The following is a 26,414-nucleotide window of genomic DNA, read 5'->3' as shown; positions in this document are numbered from 1 at the left end:
CTGATTATTTGCTACTTTTTTAAACACTTTTATTAAACAAAATTTTTTAACAAGTTATATAGGTACATATAGTGTAATGGTTATGGAAACAAACCATAAGAAACCTTTGTTAAAAGCAAATGTTGTTATTCTGCATAAAAATAACACATTTAATTCACTCCAACATGAAATAAATTGCTCCTATTTTGCCTTCTCTTAAATTTTACATCACTTCCTGAATATTTTTCTGTATGTATTGTTCACACAAAATCCATTTATTTATATGTAATTTTCTCCTCCTGTTTTCAAAAGATCCTACCTGTAGTTATTTTATCAACTTTACAATATTCAGTACTTCATTTATCGTTGGTTTAGACTTTGATTTCCATTTTCTAGTAAAAGCTTTTTGGCAGCAGCTAGCCTTAAACTTACCAAGGCCTTACTATATCTGGGCAATTTAGACCCAATTTCCCAGCTCAACAGAATAATTTCCTTAATTACAACCATTTGCTCCTCCCAACATTTTTGACAAAGTACATTATACAGAATTGTTAAATTCTGCCAAATGATTACACTCCCAAAAAAACATGTTCCCAATTACCACTATCTTTTCCATTCCAACATTTGCTATCTACCTCAGGACAAATTCTATGAAGTCTGGGGCATATACAAACACTTCCAAGCAAAGATCACAAACCTTCCCAGGTTTATGCATACTTTCTATGAAGTCTGGGGCATATACAAACCCTTCCAAGCACAGATCACAAACCTTCCCAGGTTTATGCATACTTTCTATGAAGTCTGGGGCATATACAAACCCTTCCAAGCACAGATCACAAACCTTCCCAGGTTTATGCATACTTTCTATGAAGTCTGGGGCATATACAAACCCTTCCAAGCACAGATCACAAACCTTCCCAGGTTTATGCATACTTTCTATGAAGTCTGGGGCATATACAAACCCTTCCAAGCACAGATCACAAACCTTCCCAGGTTTATGCATACTTGGGAGCTGTATCGATACCCACTCATTATTCTTTCATTGTTCCTTCAGTGAAGTCTGGGGCATATACAAACCCTTCCAAGCACAGATCACAATCCTTCCCAGGTTTATGCATACTTTCTATGAAGTCTGGGGCATATACAAACCCTTCCAAGCACAGATCACGAACCTTCCCAGGTTTATGCATACTTGGGAGCTGTATTGATACCCACTCATTATTCTTTCATTGTTCCTCCAGTGAAGTCTGGGGCATATACAAACCCTTCCAAGCACAGATCACAAACCTTCCCAGGTTTATGCATACTTGGGACCTGTACTGATACCCACTCATTATTCTTTCATTCTTCCTTCAGTGGTTTTCCTCACTGCTTCTAGTTTGCCTGATAGTCATCCTCTTCTGCTCCCAGGAAGTCTGACAGGTTCCCCAGACACATAAGCATTTGTTTTTTCAAACCAAAAGCAGATCCTGAAGTAAACTGCATATCTAAAACCTACTAGTAATCCGATTCCCTGTGACAGGGATGAGAAAGCTTTTGAGAAGTTGGGGAAGTAACTGTGTAATTTGGCTCCCTATTGAAATGTCACATTTGAAATGCTGAGCGCCAAAAAGCCAAAGAAAAGGGCCGTAGAGGTAGGAGAAGAGCGAGTCTCAAAAATCACTCTTTAACCTTAAACTTTTATTTGGGGGGGGGACAAGCCCCACCATACCTCTCAGCTGTACAGATTTTCACAGAATGTCCAGATTTTTACCTCATATTTTTGGTCTGTTCCTCATAAAATGTGTGATTTTCTGAATATTTGTGTTCAGTCAATGAGGATTTAATTCACTAAATAAGAACAGTTATTTGAGTTTAAGACTTTATATCCTTCAGAAAATGCATGGTAACACACAAACCCTTTATTCTAGCAACTCTTTAAGTTTTTAAGAACAGTATTTAAAATCTGTCCCCCTTTTCGAGGATTTGTACCCCCCATTATTGTTGCCTTTGTCCAATTGTTTTGTGCTAAGAGGTTGAAAGCTATGGCCATAACCTGCACATCCTCTGAACTTATATAGATTAACTTCAGGATCACCATACCTAGGAGAAAAGGAAATATTCTGAGAAATAGCATCTTGGACTTAGTATATATTCAATCTCCATATTTCAGGACTCACTCTAGCAGGTCCTGACATTTCAGATGTTACTGTATTATTCTGCTATATTAAGTTTCAGGTTTTTAAAATGTCAAGCTCGTAAGTTAAAGTTTTAACTTTTATCTCTTGAGAACATGCAAATGCTACTAGATATCATTCCTTCTTCTCAGGTTAAAACATCTTTGAATAGTCGTAACATTTGCTTATCACATTATTAAACGTTTTCAAGTGTGCTTATGATGCCGCTGATTCTTCCCGCAGAGCTACTGATTCTGGTCTGTAATGAGAATATTGGTTTGGTTTCATTCTCAGAACCTTCATGAAGATGTTAACACTGAAATTTTAAATTCTCCCTTAGACAAGTAAGTTCTGTTTGGCCCTTCCACAGCTGATTTGCTGAAGAAGTTTGATGAAATGGGAAAGTTGATTCAAGGGATGACTAATACTTTTCAGTCCTACTTTTTTAAACAGACAAAATGTCCCTTCCTCCTCAAGTCCCCTTTTTCACTAAGCAATGTATGCAGTAATGAACTGTTAAACAGGAGTTTTAGAGGCAGCGACAAGGAGGCTCCAAAAGTAATGAAAAGCCTCCAACAATCAAGGACAGTCCTCCCGGTCAACATGACTGTTTGTCTGTTCAGGGTTCCCCACCCCAACCTGGCAATCTCTCCATCTAACCATCCTTTCCGAAGGCTTTTGTTATACTAGTTATGGTATTTACCTCACAGACAAAAGGTACAAGGTTTGATTTTCACCTTTGAAAGGGAAATTGGCTAGGCTCAATATGGCCGACAAGCTCAGCTAGCTCAGTACTTACTTAGAGAGAGACAGAGAGAGACAGAGAAAACATATACATGCCGATCCATTTGAAATCAGCCCTAAATAACTGACAAACTACTCTGAAAGTAAGTAGCATTTTTAATTTCAAAAAGGATTCAAGATGGTATGGTGTCATGTCATGTCACCTTGCATCCATGACTCAACAGCATAAAACAGACTCTTCCTCATATTGGGATACCCCTCTCTGGAGAAAACAATCAGGCCAATTAAATGGCCAGCACTGGTGAGCTGAAGCCCATTTATGTGATTGCAGCAGGAATCCTTTCCAAACACCTTTTTATACTGACTATATTAGGCACCTTCTCCAAGAGTGCATTTTCATTAGTTTGGAGTTACTCTGATTCTAACCTTATCCCTCTTCAATAAAAAAGCCAAAAATGCTGGGTTGGCACTGGACGAAGAAGTTTCTTGGATATGCACTCCACTAAGATCCACTACTAAAGCTCTAATTGAAGTAACCAGGAGTAAAAATAGCTCAGGTGACTCTCTATACTCCTACTACATTGCTAAAATGTGGAATGACTTACCACTCAAAATCAGAATTATAAGTAGCTTAAAAAACTTCAAGCATCCCATTAAAGCCCACCTTACCAGTTCCAGGACTTGTACATGTACTGGGCATGGCTAGCCCAAACCATGGAACTAGCTGATTTTAAAATTTTAATTGCATATGTAATGTTGTTGTATCTTTCGGCTTTTCCTGGTTAGGGGTCGCCACAGCGGAACTCCGGTCCGCTAATGATTGGCAGTAGATTTTTACATACCGACTTCCAAGGCCTGACGCACAACCTTCAATGAAGGTACGCCCATTCACGCATGTCTCCACACAGAAGACGCTTTAGCTGAGAATCGAACAGGACAACGTCTTACTGTGAGGCGACAACGCTACCGCAGCACCACCAATTGCTTATGTAATGAGCATTGAATTGTGACTACCTTATGTTGTTTTTTTCTTTCTCACTGTTAATATGTATCAGATTTTAAGTCTTCAGTTTGCTATGCTACCTGTATATAAGACTAAGTATCGTAATGACACTCTCATTGTATACAATGTCACTACCTGCTACTACTGTAATCACTGTGTTCTAGAAGCATTGTTATATAAGATTACTGGTCTTGTCTCCCACTTTACCAATTTATTCTGTTTTAGTCTTTTTACCGTTATGAATGTCTGTTACTATTTTTTTCTTTATTGTATTATACAGTTTTCTTTCTACTAACAAAATAGTCTATTAACAATGGAGCTTTTCTCCCCAGGCCTCTGCTGAAAAAGGGTTTTATGCCCAGTCGGTCTCTCCTGGTAACCAAATGTAAAATGAAAATAAAATAAACAAATAAAAAAAATTGCTCAGGATATGTGGATCCTAAAGAAAAAGGGAATCAGTTTATTTAGTTAGGCTCAGTCAAGCTGCAGACACCCAGAGATCTCTTATGGGGGGATGAATAGTGAATAGGCTTGCCAGGATGACATCATATCCTACTCATTTCTGTCATTTTCGTTACAGGTGTTTGCTGCAATGAACTCATATGACCTTGGCTGCACAGTTGGCAGTGGTCAGAATAACCTGGGTGTATTCTCAGATGCTGGGCTGTCAATCCTGTCTGACACAATTCAGTCTGATATCACACAAGGTAAGTCTTACTAATTCCTTTTTGTTTTCATAAAATGTAAATTGCAAATGTTAAATCACTGTGCTAAAGAAATGCTAGTCAGGAGCGGCCTTAGGTCAACTGGTGCCCTAGGCAAAAGGGCTCTATGGCGCCCCCACCACATTACCCGGTGCCCCCATCCTGGTTTATCTACACCAAATAAATACTGGAAAAGTGTCCCTGATGGAGCAGCGCCCTAGGCGGTCGCCTAGTTGGCCTATGCCTAAGGCCAGCTCTGATGCTAGTATTCGCATCACTATATTTCTGCTCACCCAAACGGTGTAAAATACACATTTGTAGTCACTGTTTACAGCTGCACTGGCTGATGATTTTCTCAGTACTTTAACAATGCCTATTTATATTAGATATTTTTTATATCTTTAACACTTAGTTATAAATTTATGCCATATTTTCCTTGTTTGGTAGCTGTTTTCAGTGATACTTCAACCAGTTACCTTAACCAACCTACATCTCCTTCACTAAAGTCTGATGTTACATCCACATGACGGTTTCTTGCTAAGGCTACTATGAATTCTAAGACCATCAAGGCTCACATTTCCACTTATGAAGAAAAAGTTATTAATGATTCCTTTGAAGTCTTCCAAGTAGATGAAAGTGGAGTTTAGATCAGATACGATAGCTTCTGAATGTTTGTATGCATATTTTGAGGTGTCTGTAGCTTTCATTCAGTCTGATACAGGCCACTATTGTGTTATTTTTCCCCAATTAAACTAAAACTGAAATGATATGTAATAATATTTACACAACATATATGTATTTCAGCGGTTCTACCTGACATAATCGAAACCACACAACACCGACAACCACATCACCGACACCACATATTCGACAGTCCATAAACACGAAACCACACATAACCGACAACGAAATAACCGACGGTACACAAACACGAAACCCCATACAAAACAAAACACATCCCCATTCCACAAACCACACACACAACACAAGCACACCAAAATCCTTACAAGCCCACACTAAACCTTACCCTAACCCTAAGGTCCGGTCCGTCACACTTACCTACCGCTCCTAACCCTAACTCACTTAACCCGCCCCTGCTCCCTAACCCTAACTCACTTAACCCGCCCTATCTTCCCCTAACCCTAACTCACTTAACCCACCCCTATCTCCCCTAACCCTAACTCACTTAACCCACCCCTATCGCCCTAACTAACCTAACTCACTTAACCCACCCCTAATCTCCTAACCTAACTCACTTAACCCACCCCTATCCCCACAGACCGTCAATCTCCACACTTACCTGCCTCGCACCCTAACGTCCGTCACTACCGCATACTCACACAGCCTTTCCCCATGTCGGCATCCTCGGCGTTGGTGTTGTCATCCGTCGTGTCGGTCTTCTGCATTGTCGATGTTCTGCAACCCGCGATTCGCGTCGGTCTTCTTCGCTTTCGATCTTCTGGAGCTCCGGATTCCGATGTCGGTCTTCTCAGCTGTCGACGAAGTCAGGTAGAACCATTTCAGCACATAGCAAACTTCCATTTTACCTCAAGGCCATAGCTTGTTGTACTCAATACCTCCAAAGCAAGTCAAATGAGCATCCAGTCATTCTTTTTCACAAGAAGAAGCATTAAAGTGTTTGGACCCCCAGTAACTGAAGAGGAATAAGGGGGGCACCAACTAGATAAATTGTTTTGGACCCCTCCCCAGAATTAATGGAAATGAGAGTCCAAGCATATACTCAGGCAGGGCCCCATCCATATTAAGGCATCCAAGAATATCACAAGCCACTAATAAAATAGAAAAATCTGTAAGACCAAGTTTTCAACTTAACCTATACTTCAGATGACTCATTTTGATAAATATACATATAATATGAATTTTTGAGTGCATTCAGAGAAATGTTTAAATTTTAGGAAGTAACAGTAGTGTCCGTATCATTGGGATTCCTTATTCAGCCAGATCTCCTGTTACTAATCTACACATTACTGCCTACTGAATAGGGTAGCTGACTGAAAGACCAGCTAAATTCATGACTGGAATATCAGTGTTTGGTATGTTGAAACACAGATCGTTAACATGTTCTGCACATGCTCTAGAGATTACTCAGGAGCTGGCTAAATCCAATGTGAGTGTCTTTGAAGGAGCGAAAGAATCTCTGCACCCCCCACCACCCCCTGCTAATTATATATACTAACTCTGACATCGCACAATCCCTGGGGAATATTCCCATACCCAGGGAATGTCAATCTCACATACTTGTTGACCATTTGTATCAGGAACCAAATGGTTTCGACCACACAGATGATGCCTTAAATCCATATAGGTAGCTATACGTATAGACGCAGACATTCACAACACATATATATATATACATATATATATATATATATATATATATATATATATATATATATATATATATATATATATATATATATATATATATATATATATATATATATATATATATATATATATACATACACACACACACACACACACACACACACACACACACACACACACACACACGCGCGGGCATGCAAACGCGTGTACACGCATGCACACGCACACATGCACACGCAAGACTACAGTAAACTAACCTGCTACAAAGGTGAGACAGGTCCCTAAAATCTCTGACATAGCTAATTTTTCACTTACATGAAAGGAGAGGAAAGCTATTCCTAAGATCTTTGATGATGTCTTTCCTACCATTAACTTGATTCAGGTCCTAGGGCTAGCGTGTCACTGAGCCAAATGCTTACCTCAGCAATGCTCCAATGAAAAAGCTTATGGCTAATCACTTTTAAGTAAGCCTGACAGACATGTTTCTATGATGCACAGTTCCCCTTTCCCCAATTTGTTTGAACTATTTCCTTTAAATGTGGTGGCTGTCTGCCTATAACTATTATTACATCGTCAAATCAGATATTTAAGCAGTAAAACATGACTCAAGAGAATGATCATAGGATAACAATACTAACCAGTAATTGAGGAAGGATGTAGCATCCAATGCCTTATTTTCAAAAGAGTGCTGTTCCAGAGTTGCTAATTTCAAATTTTGAAAAGGTTCTACTTCATTGTAAAAAACAGAGATTATAGGATGTGGAAAAAGAAGGAGTTTTTCACACAAGATAGGCTTCAACCAGTTTTTCAGATTTACCTTGTAAATATTAACCTAAACAAAGTCAAAGATGCCACAAGCTTAATCTGTCTAGGGTGTGAGTATTTGAAACAGAGTACTAACTTTTCCATCTGACAATGTGTTTTATTAAACCACAACTTTGTTTGATCCTAATTTATAATTACTTAAACTGAATGAGCTGAGACAAGAGTTTAACCTGCTGCAGCTTGTTTTCCTAAACTGAGAAAGCTTGATAATGTATGCATTTTTGGTTTTGAAGCTTGTAGTGCAATCATAATCCTCAAACAATCTGATGAAATCTGAGCTAAAAATATGGAGATATGAAAGAACTTTATTTTAGTTATTTATTTTTTAACTCAAAGAATCTTTGTGGTTTTCTAGAATCAAAGCCTGTACTGTATTGTTTTTATGCAATCTTTAAACGACATCTGTAGAAAAAGTATATGTATATATATATATATATATATATATATATATATATATATCTTTAGATAGATTCTGTTTTCAGATTATACACATGGATGCCAGTTCAGTGCATGCTTGTTATTACCTTTAGTGTATGTGCATATATTTGTCTCTGCACATGTGTGTTGGAGATTATACACGTACATATATATGACAATATGTACGTAAATGGTGGGGAAGGTATTTGTGGCTGCACTCTGCGAGATTATATACGTACATATATATGACAATATGCATGTAAATGGTGGGGAAGGTATTTGTGGCTGCACTCTGCGAGATTATACACGTACATATATATGACAATATGCACGTAAATGGTGGGGAAGGTATTTGTGGCTGCACTCTGTGAGATTATACACGTACATATATATGACAATATGCACGTAAATGGTGGGGAAGGTATTTGTGGCTGCACTCTGCGAGATTATACACGTACATATATATGACAATATGCATGTAAATGGTGGGGAAGGTATTTGTGGCTGCACTCTGCGAGATTATACACGTATATATATGACAATATGCACGTAAATGGTGGGAAGGTATTTGTGGCTGCACTCTGCGAGATTATACACGTACATATATATGACAATATGCACGTGAATGGTGGGGAAGGTATTTGTGGCTGCACTCTGCGAGATTATACACGTACATATATATGACAATATGCACGTAAATGGTGGGGAAGGTATTTGTGGCTGCACTCTGCGAGATTATACATGTACATATATATGACAATATGCACGTAAATGGTGGGGAAGGTATTTGTGGCTGCACTCTGCGAGATTATACATGCATATATATGACAATATGCACGTAAATGGTGGGGAAGGTATTTGTGGCTGCACTCTGCAAGATTATACACGTACATATATATGACAATATGCACGTAAATGGTGGGGAAGGTATTTGTGGCTGCACTCTGCGAGATTATACACGTACATATATATGACAATATGCACGTAAATGGTGGGGAAGGTATTTGTGGCTGCACTCTGCCTTACTCTTATTTTCTTCCTTTACCAGACTACAGCTGCAAATCAGAGTCCAGGAGACAAAAGCGTTCTCTTCAACTTCAACCAAAGATGCAAGGAAAAGGTAAGTTTGCAGGTAGACAGGGGCCAGCATTTCATAAGACAATGTCTCCAATGTATTTCTTACTCTTTGACACCTCAGACCATTTTTTTTTACAAACTACCTATAAGATTAGCACATGTGCATATAGATGTTTTGTGCAAATGAAAACACACACAACTGAAGCATCGAATTAGACATGCCCTGACCCAATGGGATTTAATCTTGGAAGTCTTAGAGAGCCAGAAACAACACTAGTGATATCTCTATATAAGAGTTTTTACTAAATCATTACAGGTTATTAAGGCAGGAGATGACTAAAGCATGAAAGATGTGATTCTCTTCAAAAAAGCAAATGTAAGAAATCCTTAACAATTCAGTCTTGTAAAGATTATATCACACTAATATGCAACAATGACTACATAATGGATGCCAAAGATCAGATGGTTCTGATCATCAGTCCAAATAATGCAGATTGTAAGACTTGGAAAATGTCAACCCCTTTGCAGGAGGCTATAAGTCTATCAGTTGAGCCTTAGTGGTAAAGGTGCTGAGGACATCTGCAAACTAGTGAGACAGAGGGCTTAGGGCAATACTGTTTACTGTGAGCTGTACATGTCAGATGAATGCACTGTTGTATTTTGTTTCTTCTCATGATGGAAATAAAGGATTCAGAGTCAGTCAAGGAGATGTGGGTGCGCCCAGTCATATTTTGGCAAAGCATCTAACAGCTGCATAAAGACAAAAACAAACTAAACATTTCTGAGGTGAATCTGAAACTAGAAGCCTACATTAGACATTAGCTAGAAAATTGGATATTTAAAATAATAAATGAAGTCAATTGTGAAACATGGACAGTTACTAGTGGGGTACTACAGCATTCACCACTGAATCTGATCTTTTTGATATACTTAGAATAACATTTCAGAGAGAATAATGACTTTTCACAGACTACACAATGGTGAGGCATGCTGTGCTACTTGTGTGAACAGTCCTACTTGTGTAAAAAGGATAAGAATAAATGTGGAAGAAAGAGAAGTATGCTTATGCTAGCTTAAATGTCTGTTCCTGAATACAAAAAATACTGTGTGCTGTTCTGGAGATACCACCTAAGCATCAGTTAGGGAAGAAGCAGTTATGATGACAAGCAAATAAAACAACATTGATATGTTTATTAGAGTCTGTATACATCTAGAATAAATGAACTTAGTAGATACACCCCTGAAGAATGGAAAGAGAAGGAGGACATAGCGTAAACTACCAATTGCCATATGGTATTCAGTAGAATTCAAGAGGATAGGATTTTTCAGAAAAGGAGGGTTGCACAAACAAGATAATATGAGAGGAATATGCAGGTGGTATATTTTCAGAGGTGGTGGTAGATACTTGTACCTTGTCATGGCTGAAGTACAAGACATAATAATTTAGCTGAATAATGCATGGTGCTGATGTGAGACACATAATGCTTACAAGGTGTGTGAAGAATTAGGCAGTGCACATATTCGATACTGCTACTTCCCTGGTAGGTAGGTAGGTAGGCAGGTAGGTCAATGATCAGAATAGGTGTGCAAAACTCTTCTTAGTTCAATGCAGCCATTCTGCATTTCTGTGTAAAGTATATTATAGCAATAACTCACACCTGGGTGTGGGTAATGCTGGATTTACCTACGGTTGGTGTGGTTTGGTCACGAGGGCAAAGCCCGAGTGGCCAAACAAAGCCAATTGTGGGTAAATCCAGCATTACCCACACCCAGAAGTGGGTTATTGCTATTATACAATGACATTATTTAAGAAAAAAAATAATTACTTTTCTTAAATAATGGCATTGTATAATGCCTCCTTGCTGCCCTTCCGCAGCTGTCTGGTATTCTGCGGCAGTTCTGATGTACTGCGCATGCGTATGTCTACACAGTACATCAGAGCTGTGGGCAAAAGCAACGGAGAAAGCAAGATCTCCGTTGCTTTTTACAAACTGTTTTGCTATGTTAAATGGGTTTAACAAAGCGAGACAGCTTTAAAAAAGCAACGGAGAATCTCCGTTGCTTTTTTAAAGCTGTCTCGCTATGTTAAACCCATTTAACATAGCGAAACAGTTTTGAAAAAAGCAACGGAGAAAGCAAGATCTCCGTTGCTTTTTTACAAACTGTCTCACTATGTTAAAGGAGTTTGACATAGCGAGACAGCCTTAATAAAGCAATGGAGAATCTCCGTTTCTTTTTTTAAAGCTGTCTCGCTATGTCAGACTCGTTTAACATAGCGAGACAGTATGAAGCAATGGAGATCTTGCATTCTCCGTTGCTTAAAAAAAGAATTATAGTAATGGAAAAGTTTTTCCATTACTATAACTGATTTACAACGTGCACGCTGACCAATCAGTGTGCACGTTTTTGAATATTAATGGGGGGGTAGTTGTATAATAGTATATTTCCCATTCCTTCTTGCTGCACAATGTGGCTCCTTTTCTGTTGTCAAAAAAAAGTGCAGCTTTGAAAGAAAAAAATCAAAGAGCTGCTTCATGTACAGGATTTGAAGACCTCAGCCTTTGTTTGCCTTATATGTGACTCTGACCAAGTTACTTCATCATACAGTAATACAGTACTCTGAAAGGAACACTTATGTCCAGTGGACTCTTCCAGGCTATTAGCAAAGAGTTACACATTTTTCTTTTGAATTCCTGCACCTTCACATAGCTATTAATTAATACTTCACTATATGCTATTTGAGTATGAATCCCAGAATGCTTCTTGTAGTTTAATGGGTTGCATTTTCACTAAATGTGAGTTTCAAGGTAATGGAAGTTTACTCTTTCTCCTGCTAAGTCTCTTTTCAGTGTGACAGTATATTATTTTTGAGATGATGGATGTGAGTGCTTTTTCCATAAATTTTACAAGACAAGTTTTAAAAGAAATCTAAATCTCTGTGATAATTGTAAAAGTAAAGAAGAAAAATATTGTGTACATTGACAAGTCTGACCAGTGTTTTATGGTAATTTATGGAGAGGCAACCAGTTATAACATATTAGTATGGCTGACGAATGCCTGGTTTGGTACCCTGCATAGGAACCTATGTGTCTATGATCCAGGTCCGTTGGCTGTGAAGGTGAATGCTGCAACAACACAGCATTATGAACCATTCAGCTAGTTAGATCTGTACTGAGTGATACTGCAAACATTTCACTGAATGCTCAGGAGAAAATTATACCAAAAGCTTTAGCGTACAACAACTTTAATCTCTACTTTCATCCAATAAGGACTTCATCAGGATAAAGAACTAACAATACCAATCTAAATTTATGCAAACTTGAAACCAATCAACATTTCACATAAATTAACATTAACACCATAAAACTTGGTATTACTACTTGAAAGGTAAAATCTTTAATCTCCTATCTTAAAAAAAACACTTAATATTAATGGTGCCATTTATTCCTAGAAAACTTTCGGCTATTATTAATCTTAAGAATTTATTGCAACACAATACAACTAAATTAATTACTACAGGATGTGTTTCTTTTAAGGCCAAAGGGATGTATAAGTCTGGAAACTGTTCGGTATGTAGATTAATATCGGCGGGGCTTTATTTATACTTGGAACATCTTGGATATACTATTCAGATTCCTGGTGTGTTTAACTGTAAATCCAAAGGGGTTGTATATGTTAGTACATGTACTGAGTGTGATGCTTACTATGTAGGTATGACCACTAGGACTTTGGCCATTAGGATTAAGGAACCTTTGTATGCCATTAAAAATAAAAATGACAAAAATGGTTTGTATAAACATTCAGTAGAATGCCCTAATTAAAAAAAAATCATGTTTATTATAGTAGAGCAAGTTCCCTTGGATAAGAAAGGGAGAGATTTTAAAAATAAGGTGGAACAAAAGGAAACACTTTGGCAATTGAAGTTAAGTGCCGGAAACTGGAGATTAAAGTTGCTGTACTGAGTGATGTCAGAGGATAGCCATTTCTTGATAATAGGGAAGACAATGGAAGATGTAGGTGTCCTGCAAGCATGTAAGCCCTCTCACAAAAAAAGCATGTTGTATATAGTAACATTTCTGATTTTTTTATAACTTGTGTGTTACTGTGCCAAAGCTGCTGCAACATTATATTGTCTTTGTTTGGCTTTATTCATTGGACTAAAGAATGAATTAATTCATTAATATTCAATGATTGTGTTATATAGCCTAAACATTTTGCATTTTAGTAGTTCTAAGAATGTTGCATTTTAGTAATATGTTTTTGCATTACCTTTTTACAGCCTTGAGCAACTGCAAAGGGGTTGCCATTTTCTAGGTCATACAGTCTACATTATCTGGACTGATGATCAAAACCATCTGATCTTTAGCATCCATTAAGTAGTGAGTGTTGCTTATTAGTGTGATACAGTCTCTAAAAGATAGGATTATTAAGGATTTCTATATATCATAAAAAATGTTACACTGTCTGGTAATTAATGCAAAGGACTAAAGCTCTGACTTGTTAATTAGCTACTTCCTGTGCCAAGGGAACAGGATTTGTCTTTTCCAGTGCTTTGGAGCAACTGGGAATTTGGGCTAGGTTTCTTAATGGTTTCCTGGACTGCATGCCTACTCACTAACCATGAAACTATTTGTCTGTCAGCATCACTCATCTTGTTCAGGAAATGTTATGGCAATATTATCACCACACCATTTTTAATGTAACAAGACATTTATTCTTCAAGGGCAGCAGGCACTGAATTTGTATATGAACTCTAAAAAATTGTTTATCAACAGCAACATTTGCTTTAGTAACAGTTCTTTTTAATGTGGAATTTTTCAGAAGACGTTTACTTCTACAGAGGTTGTACATATAGACTTATAGCATATGTTATCACATGGTTAATATTTCTTATAGGTTTATAGGTGTATACTAGGCTATCAACCAATAGGCCTTTATAAGCCTAGCCATGCAGCCCAAATGTGACCCACAAATTTGATTTATAAACGGTTGATTTACTGACTGCGTCTGTCCATTAGAGGCATAGATGCCAGATAAATGGCAAATTTCTGATTACCCATCCAGGGGTCCTATTTGGTGAGGGAGGAACTCTGCTTCACATGGATGGGGAGCCTGTTCCAGAAAATGGGAATTCTCTGAGAAACATAACTGTCTCTCCAACATGTCCTATTTATGTCACAACCAAATTTGGGTCTTTTGCGCTAGTAGTCCTGATGTTGCTTGTTTTGCAGATGTGCAAAAGGTTCATCAAAACATAGTTTAGGAATGCCTTGTATGCCAGGCAAAGATCACTTCTTAGTAGTCTTTATGATACAGAATAAAGAGACAGGGCCTTGAAGCAATCAGAGTCAGACATTTTCTTTACTCCCTGTATCCTTTTTGCAAGGAACCTTTGTGGATGGTCTAGTTGCTGCGTGTGTCTGGCCAGGTACATACCAAATAGGGTGTTATACTCTGAAATGGTTCTGAAGAGCTGGCTACAGTGGTACAATAATGTCTCTGGACCTAGATGCCATGTCTTTACTTATAAGCTGAGTAGCATAGAAAGATTTTCTCACTACCTTGCACACATGTTGGTCGGAAGCTAGGTTACTATCTACAAGATTTTCCAGATCCCTGACTAGTGAATCAACTTTTAGGGGTGTTTTATTGATGATGCAGTTACTTGGGGTGGCTGAATTTCTAAAGGATACTATAATGCATTTCTTATCACTGAGTTTTAAACCATGGCTTTGGCAACAAGTATTTGTTTGTGTTAAACCTTAAGAATTGAAGAAATCCAAAAATACTGTAAACCACGACAGATGAACCAGCCAAATAATCCACAAAATTCTTTAATTCGATACAAAACCTCTTTTAAAACCACAATAAAACAAGCGCTTTCGCCTGATAAATATCAGGCTTTATCAAGAGCTTGTTTTATTGTGGTTTTAAAAGAGGTTTCGTATCGAATTAAAAAATTTTGTGGATTATTTGGCTGGTTCATCTGTCGTGGTTTACAGTGTTTTTGTGTTAAACCTTTCTGAAGGGTGTTCTCATCTTGGGGAGATTCAGTGAATGCTCTAGTCTTGCAATCATCTGTGATCTTAGTCAGACAGAGGCCTTTGACATTGGCTTTAACCTCCAAGAAGTAGATGCGAAAAAAGAGTGGGCCCAGCAAAGAGACCTGAGAGACTCCACTGGTGACCGGCCTCTTTGTGGAGGTGGCCTTACTGATACTAACCACTTGGGTCCTATACATAAGCCAGCTAGCTGTCTAGTGTGTTATAAGGGGGCTTTTGCCTTCTTCTGTCAGTATGTTGACAATGCCTGAGTGGAGCATTGTAACAGGTGCTTTAGCCATATCTAAGTAGGCAGTATGCACCACGTACCCCTCATTCATTGCCTTAGTGACCTTTTCAAAGAATTCCATCAGGTTTAGTAAGCATAACCTTCCTCTGACAAAGCCAAACTGGGATGGATCCAGTGTCTTGATGTCTCCTATGTCCTTGTTGATAATTTCCATGATAATGGCTTTGCAAATAAGACTACTTAGACTAATGGGTCTAGGATCTATTGAAGGTCTCCATTATGAAGAGGGATAACCATCGCAATCTTCCATTTTTATGGCACAAATCCTGTTTTAAGACTAGAGCTAAAAAGTGACTTCATATTTCAGGTCATTCAGGGGGCATCCTGATATGTTATTGGGGTGCATTGAGACTGTGTCCTTGGCTTTAGCAAGTGCAACTAGTACAAGCTCCCTAGTGATAGTCGGAGGAGTTATGTTTGAGAGTATCTCTTAGGAAATGGTTGGGGTGAGAGGGACCTAAAACTGGAACTGAATTTGCCCACTAACAGGTCTGCTATATAATCAGCCTTGGTGAAAGTGGCACCATTAGCCACCAGTTCAGCACGTTACTGTGTGCTGCATTTGAGGTTTCTGACAAAGCTGAAGAAGGCATTATGGTCATCATTCACTTGGGAGACAATCTTAATCTCAAAGCTAGCTTTGATGACCTAAGTAGCCCTCTTAGTCATATACTTATTTTGATGAGATAACTTTTGTCTTTATGGGAATTACCCTTCCTGATTTTTGCCATATTGTTTCTTCTTTTGTTGTATATCTTCTTCAATTTGGGATGCTACCAAGGCAGTTTCTTTCTGAGGCTAGTGCTGGGTTTACTTCTGGTAAGTAGAGCAGCCTCTATGCAGAAATTGACATGGCTCTACAGAGTTTCTGAGAGCAATTAAGCATAGGCTGCTGTGTTCTTGGGGTTTAGAGGGGCACGGAATTTAGACAGACCATCACTTAATAAAAGATAGTTTGCCCTGGAAACAAATTGTAACTGTTACTGTTTTTGCTATGGGTAACAGAGTTAATTTTAATTTTAGAAAGCTTTATGGTCAGACCATACCAGGGTGGACGAGATATTGGGGGGTGCAGTGTTCTCCCACATTTGTGAGTATGAGGTTCAGTACGTTGGAGCCTCTAGTGCGTGTTTTCACTATTTTGTCAAGTGTTGGTATTTACAAGGTCCAAGAATCTCTGTTCCTGTAGATTTGAGGACATATAGGATTTCCAGTCTATACAGGGGTAATTAAAGTCTCCTATCAGTACAGTGTTAAGTTGGATGGTAAGTGTCACCAGTAGGTCCAAGTGTGGACTGTGAACTTCTTGGGACATAGAGGGTGACCTATAGCTGGCTAGCATATAGTATGGGATTTTGCCTATGGTGATCTGCATATGGAAAACTCCAGCACATCATCCTGTCTAACTAATCTCGAGGTACTCTTGTTATTGATTTATATCAAGATGTCTCCACTTTTAGCCCTTGTCTGTGCAGCTACTGGTGTAGAAGTGTGGAAGGCACTGAATCCTTGCACATCTGGTGTACTCTCTACCACTTTATTCCATGGATCAGTAACTGTACAGATGTCTATATTCTCAAATGTGACGATGGCTTGGAGGGAGTGTATTTTTTTATTCAGGCTTCTGGCATCGAGCAGTAACACCTTAATGTTCACTTGATTTTGCTGTGTTGATAGGTTTGTCAATTTGGCATTGGCTACAAATGGCACTATGGAGGTGGATAAAGTTTTAGTCAGTATTTGAAAGCCTAGAGGGAACAAGTGCAAACCATCTTTGGCAAAGCAGCATGGTCTGCTAATCACATCCTTCCAAACAGATAAATACTGGATCCCTTTAGAATGACAGTAGAAAGTCAGCCAATTGTTAAAATCAAGAATCTTTTGCTCATACTGTGGCGTCATTCTCAGTGATGGTGATGCGCTGGTCAATACTAGGCTTATACCAGCCTGATACACACAGTCCGAGAGTGCCATAATGTCTCTCTTCATATAAACCAGGGAGGCCAGTCTCAGGTCATTTACGCCTACACTGGCTATAATGAAATTATATTGGTACTTGTAGTCTAATAATTTGAGTCCATGCATGATTTGGTGGATCCTGGCTCAGATAAGCAACTAACCATTATCTTGCCCTTGTTCAGCCTGGTTAGAGGGGCATGTCTTACAATGGAGTCCCCTATGATGAGAGTCTTACGAAGTGTGTTTGCTTGCCTTAGGGGTTTATTGTTTGAGTCTCCATTGAATGCGACTGTATGTGTGGTGTTAGGTGTTCTTTTTTCCGAGTGCCTTTGGGCTTGCTGAGGCATAGTTTTGACAATGGATGATCTAGGTGATATTTGTTATTTAGGAAGATTACTTTTAAGTGCCTTAGCATATGTTAGTTTATGTGTGTGCTGTGTGCTGTGTGAGGTGGATGTTGTGGACATAGTTTTGACAACCTCACTTGCAGTTGTATTTGAGCCTTTAGCCTCCAGTGTCATTGGGTAAATACACCCCTTGCATGCTGTGTCTGTTGCTTTAAGGATTAAGTGGCTGTTGGTAAACATGAGACAACTGCTACATTGTCCCAAAGTGCCCGTACCCACCAAGATAACTGGAGAAAAATTAGGAAATTGCATATCCACAATGCCCAGTCCTTTGATCAATGAGCTACAAGGGGGTTATATACTGGGGATGAAAGGTTATTAAAGGTGCTTTGTTGGTGCCAGCTAATAAGGGTGCTTTATTGGGGCAGATTATGCTAAACAGTACTAAAGTCTACTAACTTTAATACTTACACAAATGTCCCTGTCAATGCCCAGCTAGCTGCTCTAAGCTTGTCTGCACACAAAAGCTTTTTTTCTCTTTCTCTTTTAATTTAAAGCTTGGCATTCACACTTCAGGGCTTTCCACACACTTTCTTTGAATGAAGTGTATCTGTTCAGATCCAGCTACTTATGAACACTTCAAGCAGGACCTGACTATGAGGTTTAAAACTAGGGGATATAAAACTGGGGATATACTCACCGCCAGTAATTGGGTCTCAGGACTACACACAAAGGACCTTTTGAAGTACAAAGGTAAAATACAGGGGAGGGGGTGACTCGGTGATTCGGTTTGTAACCACCTATGGGAGAAAGACCAACATGTTACTGGATAGTGTCCAAAGACATTGGAATATCCTCCTAGCAGACACTAGTTTATCGGAGTTTCTTCAGGACAGATGTTCTTTCTCCTTTTGTAGAGGGAGGACCCTTGGATCACATTTCAATCATTTCAAACATGGCTCCAGATACACTCAGGATCCCATTCAAAGAACTCTGACAGGTGATTTACTTTTTGGATGTGTCCGTTGTGGACACTGCATACATTGCCATAGGTGGATAAAGTCCAAATAGTTTACCAGCAGGAACACAGTTATTGTTTATGATATCAGGTTGTATGCTAATTGTGGAACTGACTGGGTGATTTATCTTGCGAGATTCACCTGCACGGTCTTGTATATAGGACAAACTGCTAGACCCTTGAGACTACGTATATCTGAACATTGCAGTGACATTAACACCAAATAACCAAATAATACTTTGTATAAACACTCAATGGCACACAAGAATGCACATTTTAGATTTCTTATTATAGACAGGATTGTGGGGAATAGAACAAATAAAGCTGGGTGGCATTCAATATTAAATACAAAAGAAAATAAATGGATTATTAAGTTGGGTGCTTTATTCCCACTGGGGCTTAATGAGAATTCTTGAACAACCAATGAGCATGAATTTTGTTTCGACTTTGTAGTATATAAGGGCAATGGATTTTAATGGCTTTTTGATTTAACACTGATAAAGGCTGCTTAACTTGCTTAGCTGAAACCGGTTTGTTACTGCTCTGTTTATACATGCTTTAATAAAGAATTTCCATACCACAGTCTGCTGGCCTTTGTGCTTTTTTGAATTGGACTCATCCTTTTTGAGGTCATGCAGTTGCCATACTTGCAAGGGTTCTTTTACTTTAATTATATGAAATTGTCATAAAGCTACATCAGAAGAGAAGCAGTGGGGTCATTCAAGAAATAAGGAAAGACTGATATTTTGGATGCAGGTCTTTAAGAGAATCACAACAGTCATAGAGAATATTATATTCATAAAGTAATAGAAAGTAAACTAAGATCTAAGCCACCATGGGAATGGAGAAAGGAGAGTCTGCCAGTAGGGATGACTCATTCCACCAATCTTTTGTTATCTTGAATGCCAGTACATTCTCTGTGCACCACTCATTTTGCTTTTTTGCAAAGAAGTAACTTTACAGATGCAAGAAATATCTAGTCCCTACTACCTGTGCCCTTCTCTTTTCCCTTTGTATTTTCTGTTCAGGAGGACCAATTGACACCCCCATGACATAATATTTTGTACTCACTGTAACAGAGGCATAACAAAGGTGAGGTGTAGAGGATGCCTGTCCCAGGTGCATGCTGTTAGGGGGCATGATTGACAGCTGCTGATTTGGAGTGGATATGCAGTACCAACATTCATATAAGAAGCCACAGGTGATATTGTTGGTGTTTTAATAAATGCTGATATTGTCCTTGTGTAGCTCAGCACTTCATTTACTGTATAAGACAGCTGGAAGACATTTTTGTTGTCAGCTTCAGTACTTATTTTTGTTTGTTTTGTTCCTCAGTTTTGGGTTGAGGAAGATGCTGGTCCAGGGGAGTTGCCCAGGGCACCAGATGACCTAGTTATATATGTGCATGTCCAAATATCTCTAATAAAAGGGGGTGTAGCTCCTCCAGTCTCTAGGTATAGCCTTTCTCCTCCATCCCATGAATCTTTCTGGTGATTTTTTCTTGATTCTCTCTCACAACCTGAAGATGCTGTCCTTATGTATTCCCAAGGACCATGTCAAGTACTCATAGTGTGACTTAACTTGGAGCCAGATGGGTGAAAGCATTATCTTATTCAAAACAAGAGATCCATTTTTGTCCAGTTTGTGAACTGTACAGCTCTACACCTCAAATTAAGCCCATGTCTCCTGCCTTAATACTTATTTTCCAATTGTTTTATGTTCTGTTTTTAATGTAAATAATATAGCAATAAGCATGTACCTCAGTCTGCTCTCCCTTACATTGTATTTTTCATAAGTGTCTCTTTATCATATTATGTTATTGGAATAAACTTTGTAATAGTCTCATTGTATAACTTCTTTAATATTATGAAATAATGGTCACCATATTTTTGTGTATCACTGGAGAATTTTTCCCCAGGACTCCACTGAAAATGATCATATTATTGGCAGAGTTGGACTTTCCTAGTAAATAAATGCCAATAAATAAAATAAATAAAAAAATAAATAAATGAATAGATATATAAATAAATAAATAAATAAATAAATAAAGTTAATTAAATAAATAAAACTAATTAATTAATTAATTCATCTATGTCCTCCTGGAATCATTTTCATAAAGATAGATCCCAGCAATCTGTTGACCTTTGTGTAGTACAGAGTATGTGTGCTGTATCTTTAAGAGGCATTTCTAGGACTGAATGTGCATATAAATAGAAAGCACATGCTAGTTTCAGTGCCATTTTGAGAGTGCAGCCAGAGAGTGAGCATGTATGAATGTAATAGCTAGTTTGTATATAAGTTTATCTAAGTTAACGTCATTAAGCCTCAATCCTGATGTGTTTGTACATAATAAAGCTGCTTGAACAGAACCCACAAAGACTTGTCTATTACATCCATACTAGACAAGTGACATGGTGTCAGAAGTGGGATTCCAGAAACTGCTTTCCAGAGCTATGAGGTGCAGAGTTAACATTGAAGGTAAACTAGAGAAACAAGCATAAAAAAGAGCCAGCAAAGAACCCAAGGTAATGAAAACTTGCATGAACAGTTTATTTTATAAAAAAAAGAAATAAACTGAGCATTACAAGGGTGCAGACAGCTTTATTAAACAAGTAAGAGGCACAAAAGGTTTATTAATTAAACAAAATGTTTAAAATTAAGATATCTGATAAAATTATTTTTAATGACGGTTTGGAATTACCTCAGAATTGCAAAACGGTGAGAGGGACGTAGCCTAGATGGCCAACTGAGAGCAGTGAATTTTGAGAGCTCCATAAACTAGTATAATAATATAGGAAAATTTTATTATTTTCAAGTTTAAAATGTCAGAAATCTATAGATAAACTACTGAACTACATAAATATCAATTTTGGTGGAGATATACAAAAATTTTCCTGTCAAGTAACTTGGAGATATATTGAGTCACTGAACGTGAACAACTCAAGGAATTCTCACCAAGATGCTGCTTTGAAAAAAAATAACTGCAACTGATGGCATCCACCTTACAGGAACTATCTTTGAAGATGGATGGCTTTAAAATGACTTAGAAAAACTCAAATTAAATTCTCAAAAACAGACTAATACTCTACAGCAACACTATACAAAAATAGCAAATATAGAGACTTCTCTAAATGACATTGAAGGGAGACTCAGAGAGGAAGAATTCCAAAAAGAATTTCTGCTTAAACAGAATACATGGCTGCTTAACAAAATAGATGACTTAGAAAAACAGGGAAAGAAGAAACAACATAAGGATCTTTAGTCTGCCTGTAAACACTGAAGGTGAAGACATTATTTTATTCTTAACCTGGAGTCCTGAATTTTTAGACTGGAAACAGGGACTTTCATTTGGAATTGAAAGGGTGCATAGAGCATTGAGGAAACCTACTTCTAACTCAACAAATACTCCACCTAGATCCATAGTTATAAAATTTCTTTCATTTCTGGACAAGGAACTAATATTAAAATCTGCTTGGAGAAAATCACCCTTAAAATACAATCAAAACCTGATAAGGTTTGACAATGATTATTCTTCCAGAATACTAGAACAAAGGAAATACATTTGGCCAATAATAAAACTGTTGAAACAAAACAACATTAAAGCACAGCTGGCCTTTCCAGCCAAGATAAAAATGCCAATTTGATGAGAACCTTTAATGACTTAGAAGAAGCTGCTATATTCATCAAAAATAACAACATAGTGTCTATCCCAGAAGAAATGGAATGGATGGCCCCTACTCTTAAGAGAATAAAAGAAACAAATCATTGGACTGATGCTAGAAAGATGAAACAAAAAACTGATTCCAAGATAGCTGTCCCCAAAAAATAAATAAATAACTCTTACAACTACATCTGTCAAAGTATCAATTGATATGGTGCATCACTTGTCATCTGTTTTTAATTTTAGAAAAGGAAGGATTATTAAACAACTGAGAAACAGTAATGATTTATTCAGAATGTTCAAAGAGTCCAATAATTCTTCACAAACAAAGGTAGGTCAAGATGGGTTACTATTTACATTATATATAAGCCTAATAAAGCAACATATAATACAAACATAGAAGTTTCTATTACCCTACTTGAACTCAAAGAATAGTTATCTTGTTCATTTTTCATTGATTTTACTTATAATAATTTAAGTAGTAAATTAACTAATTCAACAAGGTACCATTCATCAGAGTTCACTCAAATCTAACAAATGAACATCATATATAGTAGCAGTAACAGTAGAGTGTTTTGAAAAAAAATGCTGCCATGGAGACTAATGCCTTCTTCAGTTAAAGTATGGTTTAGAAATGTCATGTATATCCTGGTTAAATAATAGTAACAAGCTCTTAGTACAAATGTCATCATTATTCTGTCTAAATATAGTTAATAATTATGGCAAGTATCACAGCTACAAGTGCTATTTGATCAATCCTGATGTGGTGTGCATGGATACAGCTCTGTCTGGCAGCTAGTACAAATGTCATTATTATTCTGTCTAAACATAATTAATATCAACTATGGCAGGTATCATAGCTTCAAGTGCTGTTTGATTAAGCCTGACATGGTGTATGTGGCTGCAGCTGTTATATGTTGCCGTTTTCATCTCCAGGAAGCTGTGTGTTGTGGCTTGTGATCAATGATTACTGATGCTTGTGAATTAGGAAGAGACATTTGGTGTTTTAGCCTGGATCCATGGGGAAGGGGGTGGATAGAACTGTGATTTGGGATATTTTGTCAGAGAATGTTTGTTTGTACGTCTGCTGAATGAGAGGTGGGAGGGCTGGAGGAGTTGATAAAGGACAGGTTTGGTGTGGTATTAATAGTACTGCTGTGAGAAAGATTTTTGTTCGTGACAGTGATTTAATGTTGAGTAACACTATTGAGATTTGTCAAATCCATGAAGTTACAGAAAGGTATACAAGTATGCTTGCAAACGATAAGAGCATGGTTTCAGCAGGCTCCAGAGCAAATGTAGACAACATGCAACACGTGACAAGCAAAAGCAGGCCTAAGCACATGGCAGCTATAGCCCTTGCAGGTTCACCTGGGAAACCGCAGAGTTTTTCAGTAAGTTGTGAGAAAGGAGCATGCTCAGTGCAGTAAAAGCATGAATCAGCAAAACCCAAATCCAGCTTTATTGTTAACTGTCGCAATTGTGGTACCAATCATGAGTCTAAAAGAAACAAATGTTAGCATGTGGTCAGCAATGCCACAAGAGTAAAAAATGGAACCATTTTCAAAAGTCTTGCAAGTCAAGTAAACATCACACAGTTATAAAGAAGGGTCACTCAAAAAAGCAGGTTGAACATATAGAGAGCTGCAATTCTACTTTCTACATAAATGGTGTATCAGTAATTGGTGAAAAGGTTGATGCAGTATATTTATTGGCAAAGAATGAAGTATTTTGTACTGTCCAGATCAATGGTAAATCTACCTAGCTTAAAATAGACACTGGTTCAAAGTGTAATGTTATGCAGCAGACACATTTGCTAAGATGAGAGCTAATGAATAACTCAATGTGGCTAGTAGTGCGAAACTTGTTGCTTATGGAGGTGAAAAAAATTCAAACCGAAGGCTCAGTAGTGCTTTCATGTTTGTCTACAATGAGACTCAACTGCCACCTCCCTGCTTAGTTAATCACCCTTTTTATATCTTTTATATATCCTTTATTTGGCTCCTTCTCCATCCTCCATTGTTGTATATATATTTGTGTCTTTAGCAAAGGGAATGATCTTGCTGTTTATACCATAAAATCTTCTGAACCAATCATATTGGAATCTTCTTCTTCTTTCGGCTTTTCCCGGTTAGGGGTCACCACAGTGGATCACCTGTCAGCTCATGATTGGCAGTAGAGTTTTACAGTGTCGAGTTGCCAGCCTGGTGCTCAACCTTCCACAGAAGGCACAAACATGCACGCACACACGCCTAGGGCCAATTTAGAGTGTCTAGTCCACCTACAGAATGCCTTTGGGATGTGGGAGGAAACCCATGCAACCACAGGGAGGACATGCAGACTCCACACAGAAGGCACCTCAGTCGAGGATCAAACCAGAAAATTTCTTGCTGTGAGGCGACAATGCTAACTGTTGCACCAATCATACTGGAATGAACCCCTGCAATACTTTTACTAGATATTTTCTTTATACCTGATAATTCTCCTTTCAGCACAACCATCTATACCCTACCCTTCCAGCATATATCATGGCCCTTTCTTACTACTGATCATACCCAGCCTCTTTATTTTCTCTAGTACATGCCTGTGTGAGATCAGGTTAAAGGGCTTGGTGAAGTCCAGTTGAACAAGCATTGATGATACTCTCCTGTCAAGTTCTCCTAACACAGTCATAAAACTGAATGACTGACAGACCACAATTTTGCCTAACAGACCTAGCTGTAATAATACTTTTAAATTTAAACATTTCCTAGAAAGGCAGACAGTAGCCTATGCTTCTGCCTGGATATTCCTAAGATAAGCCTCAGTGGACAATAACTTATATTACAGAACACAAGAAGGGTTTCTATTGGTTTTGGACTTTATACTGCTCATGGAAAGGAATTGTCATGACTGATCCTGATTGTCAGCAAAGATGGCTACAAGTAAAGGGTAAATGAGGAAGAAAGCCCAGGAAATGAAGCTGTACGAATTATGCATAATCTAAATTATATGTATCTTCTCCACTGAGCGGTAAGTAACTTTGTTGTTCAGTGTGGGAACCTACCTCTTACTTGAAAAAAAATATTCCAAAAATTTGTTAGTCAACATTTCAGGACAGCTTTCTGAGTGTATATATATATATATATATATATATATATATATATATATATATATATTTTTTTTTTGTCTTTTGAACAAGTTAGCTATGCATTAAATTAACCTGCATTACTTAATTTGTCCTGGACCATGTCATAATCATATTTATTTATTTATCAAAACATTCTAAATGAAGTTTGACATGTCTAACAGCTTCTTGTTCTTCTGTAGTGGCTGCTGACCATTGTTAATGCCAAAGTGCAAGAATAGAGCATAGCATTGCTGAAATATACTTAACAAATGCCAGACTTAACAAAATGTCAGAAAGGTACTTACCAAACCTATTTTTCCATGATTATGATCATGACACTCCATATATATACTGCATTTTACTTGTATTGTTATTAATGCGTAACTACCAATACTTTCTAAAATTATTGCTCTGAGCATCTTCTTGGTGCTAGTTTAACAAGTTATGATTTTATTATCTCATTTTTGTTATTCATGCTTAGAAGTCTAGACTTGGGTAACAGTTTGCATTTTTTGCCTGACTTATTTCTAGCTGCTGTGCAGCTGCATGGCATTACTGTGTTACGTACAATTAGTTTACTATAATTAGGTAGCCTTTAAAGTAGTCTGTCCGATTGTTCAACAAGAATATGTACAGCAATAGAAATAGATTGGGACGACTGGAATAAAATCCATTCACAAGCAGTGTGATTACCAGAGACAATGTTGGACAAGGT

General features: G+C 37.8%; 1 protein-coding gene across 2 annotated transcripts in view; it reads left to right on the top strand.

Moving 5' to 3' along the window:
- C4B (complement C4B (Chido blood group)) overlaps positions 1 to 26,414 on the top strand; it is an 876,141-nt gene that overhangs the window by 293,910 nt on the left and 555,817 nt on the right. For both annotated transcript variants that reach the window (XM_044083184.1, XM_044083183.1), the window contains exons 15-16: positions 4,463 to 4,589; positions 9,226 to 9,297. In XM_044083184.1, coding sequence (XP_043939119.1) covers positions 4,463 to 4,589; positions 9,226 to 9,297 — 199 coding nt within the window. The remainder of the gene's footprint in view (positions 1 to 4,462; positions 4,590 to 9,225; positions 9,298 to 26,414) is intronic.

The sequence above is a fragment of the Protopterus annectens genome, chromosome 9.part0, assembly GCF_019279795.1.
Source record: "Protopterus annectens isolate FY-2018-M chromosome 9.part0, PAN1.0, whole genome shotgun sequence".
Taxonomy (NCBI): domain Eukaryota; kingdom Metazoa; phylum Chordata; order Ceratodontiformes; family Protopteridae; genus Protopterus; species Protopterus annectens.
Note: the sequence above shows the minus strand (reverse complement) of the source record. Positions and strands in the feature narration are given on the sequence as shown.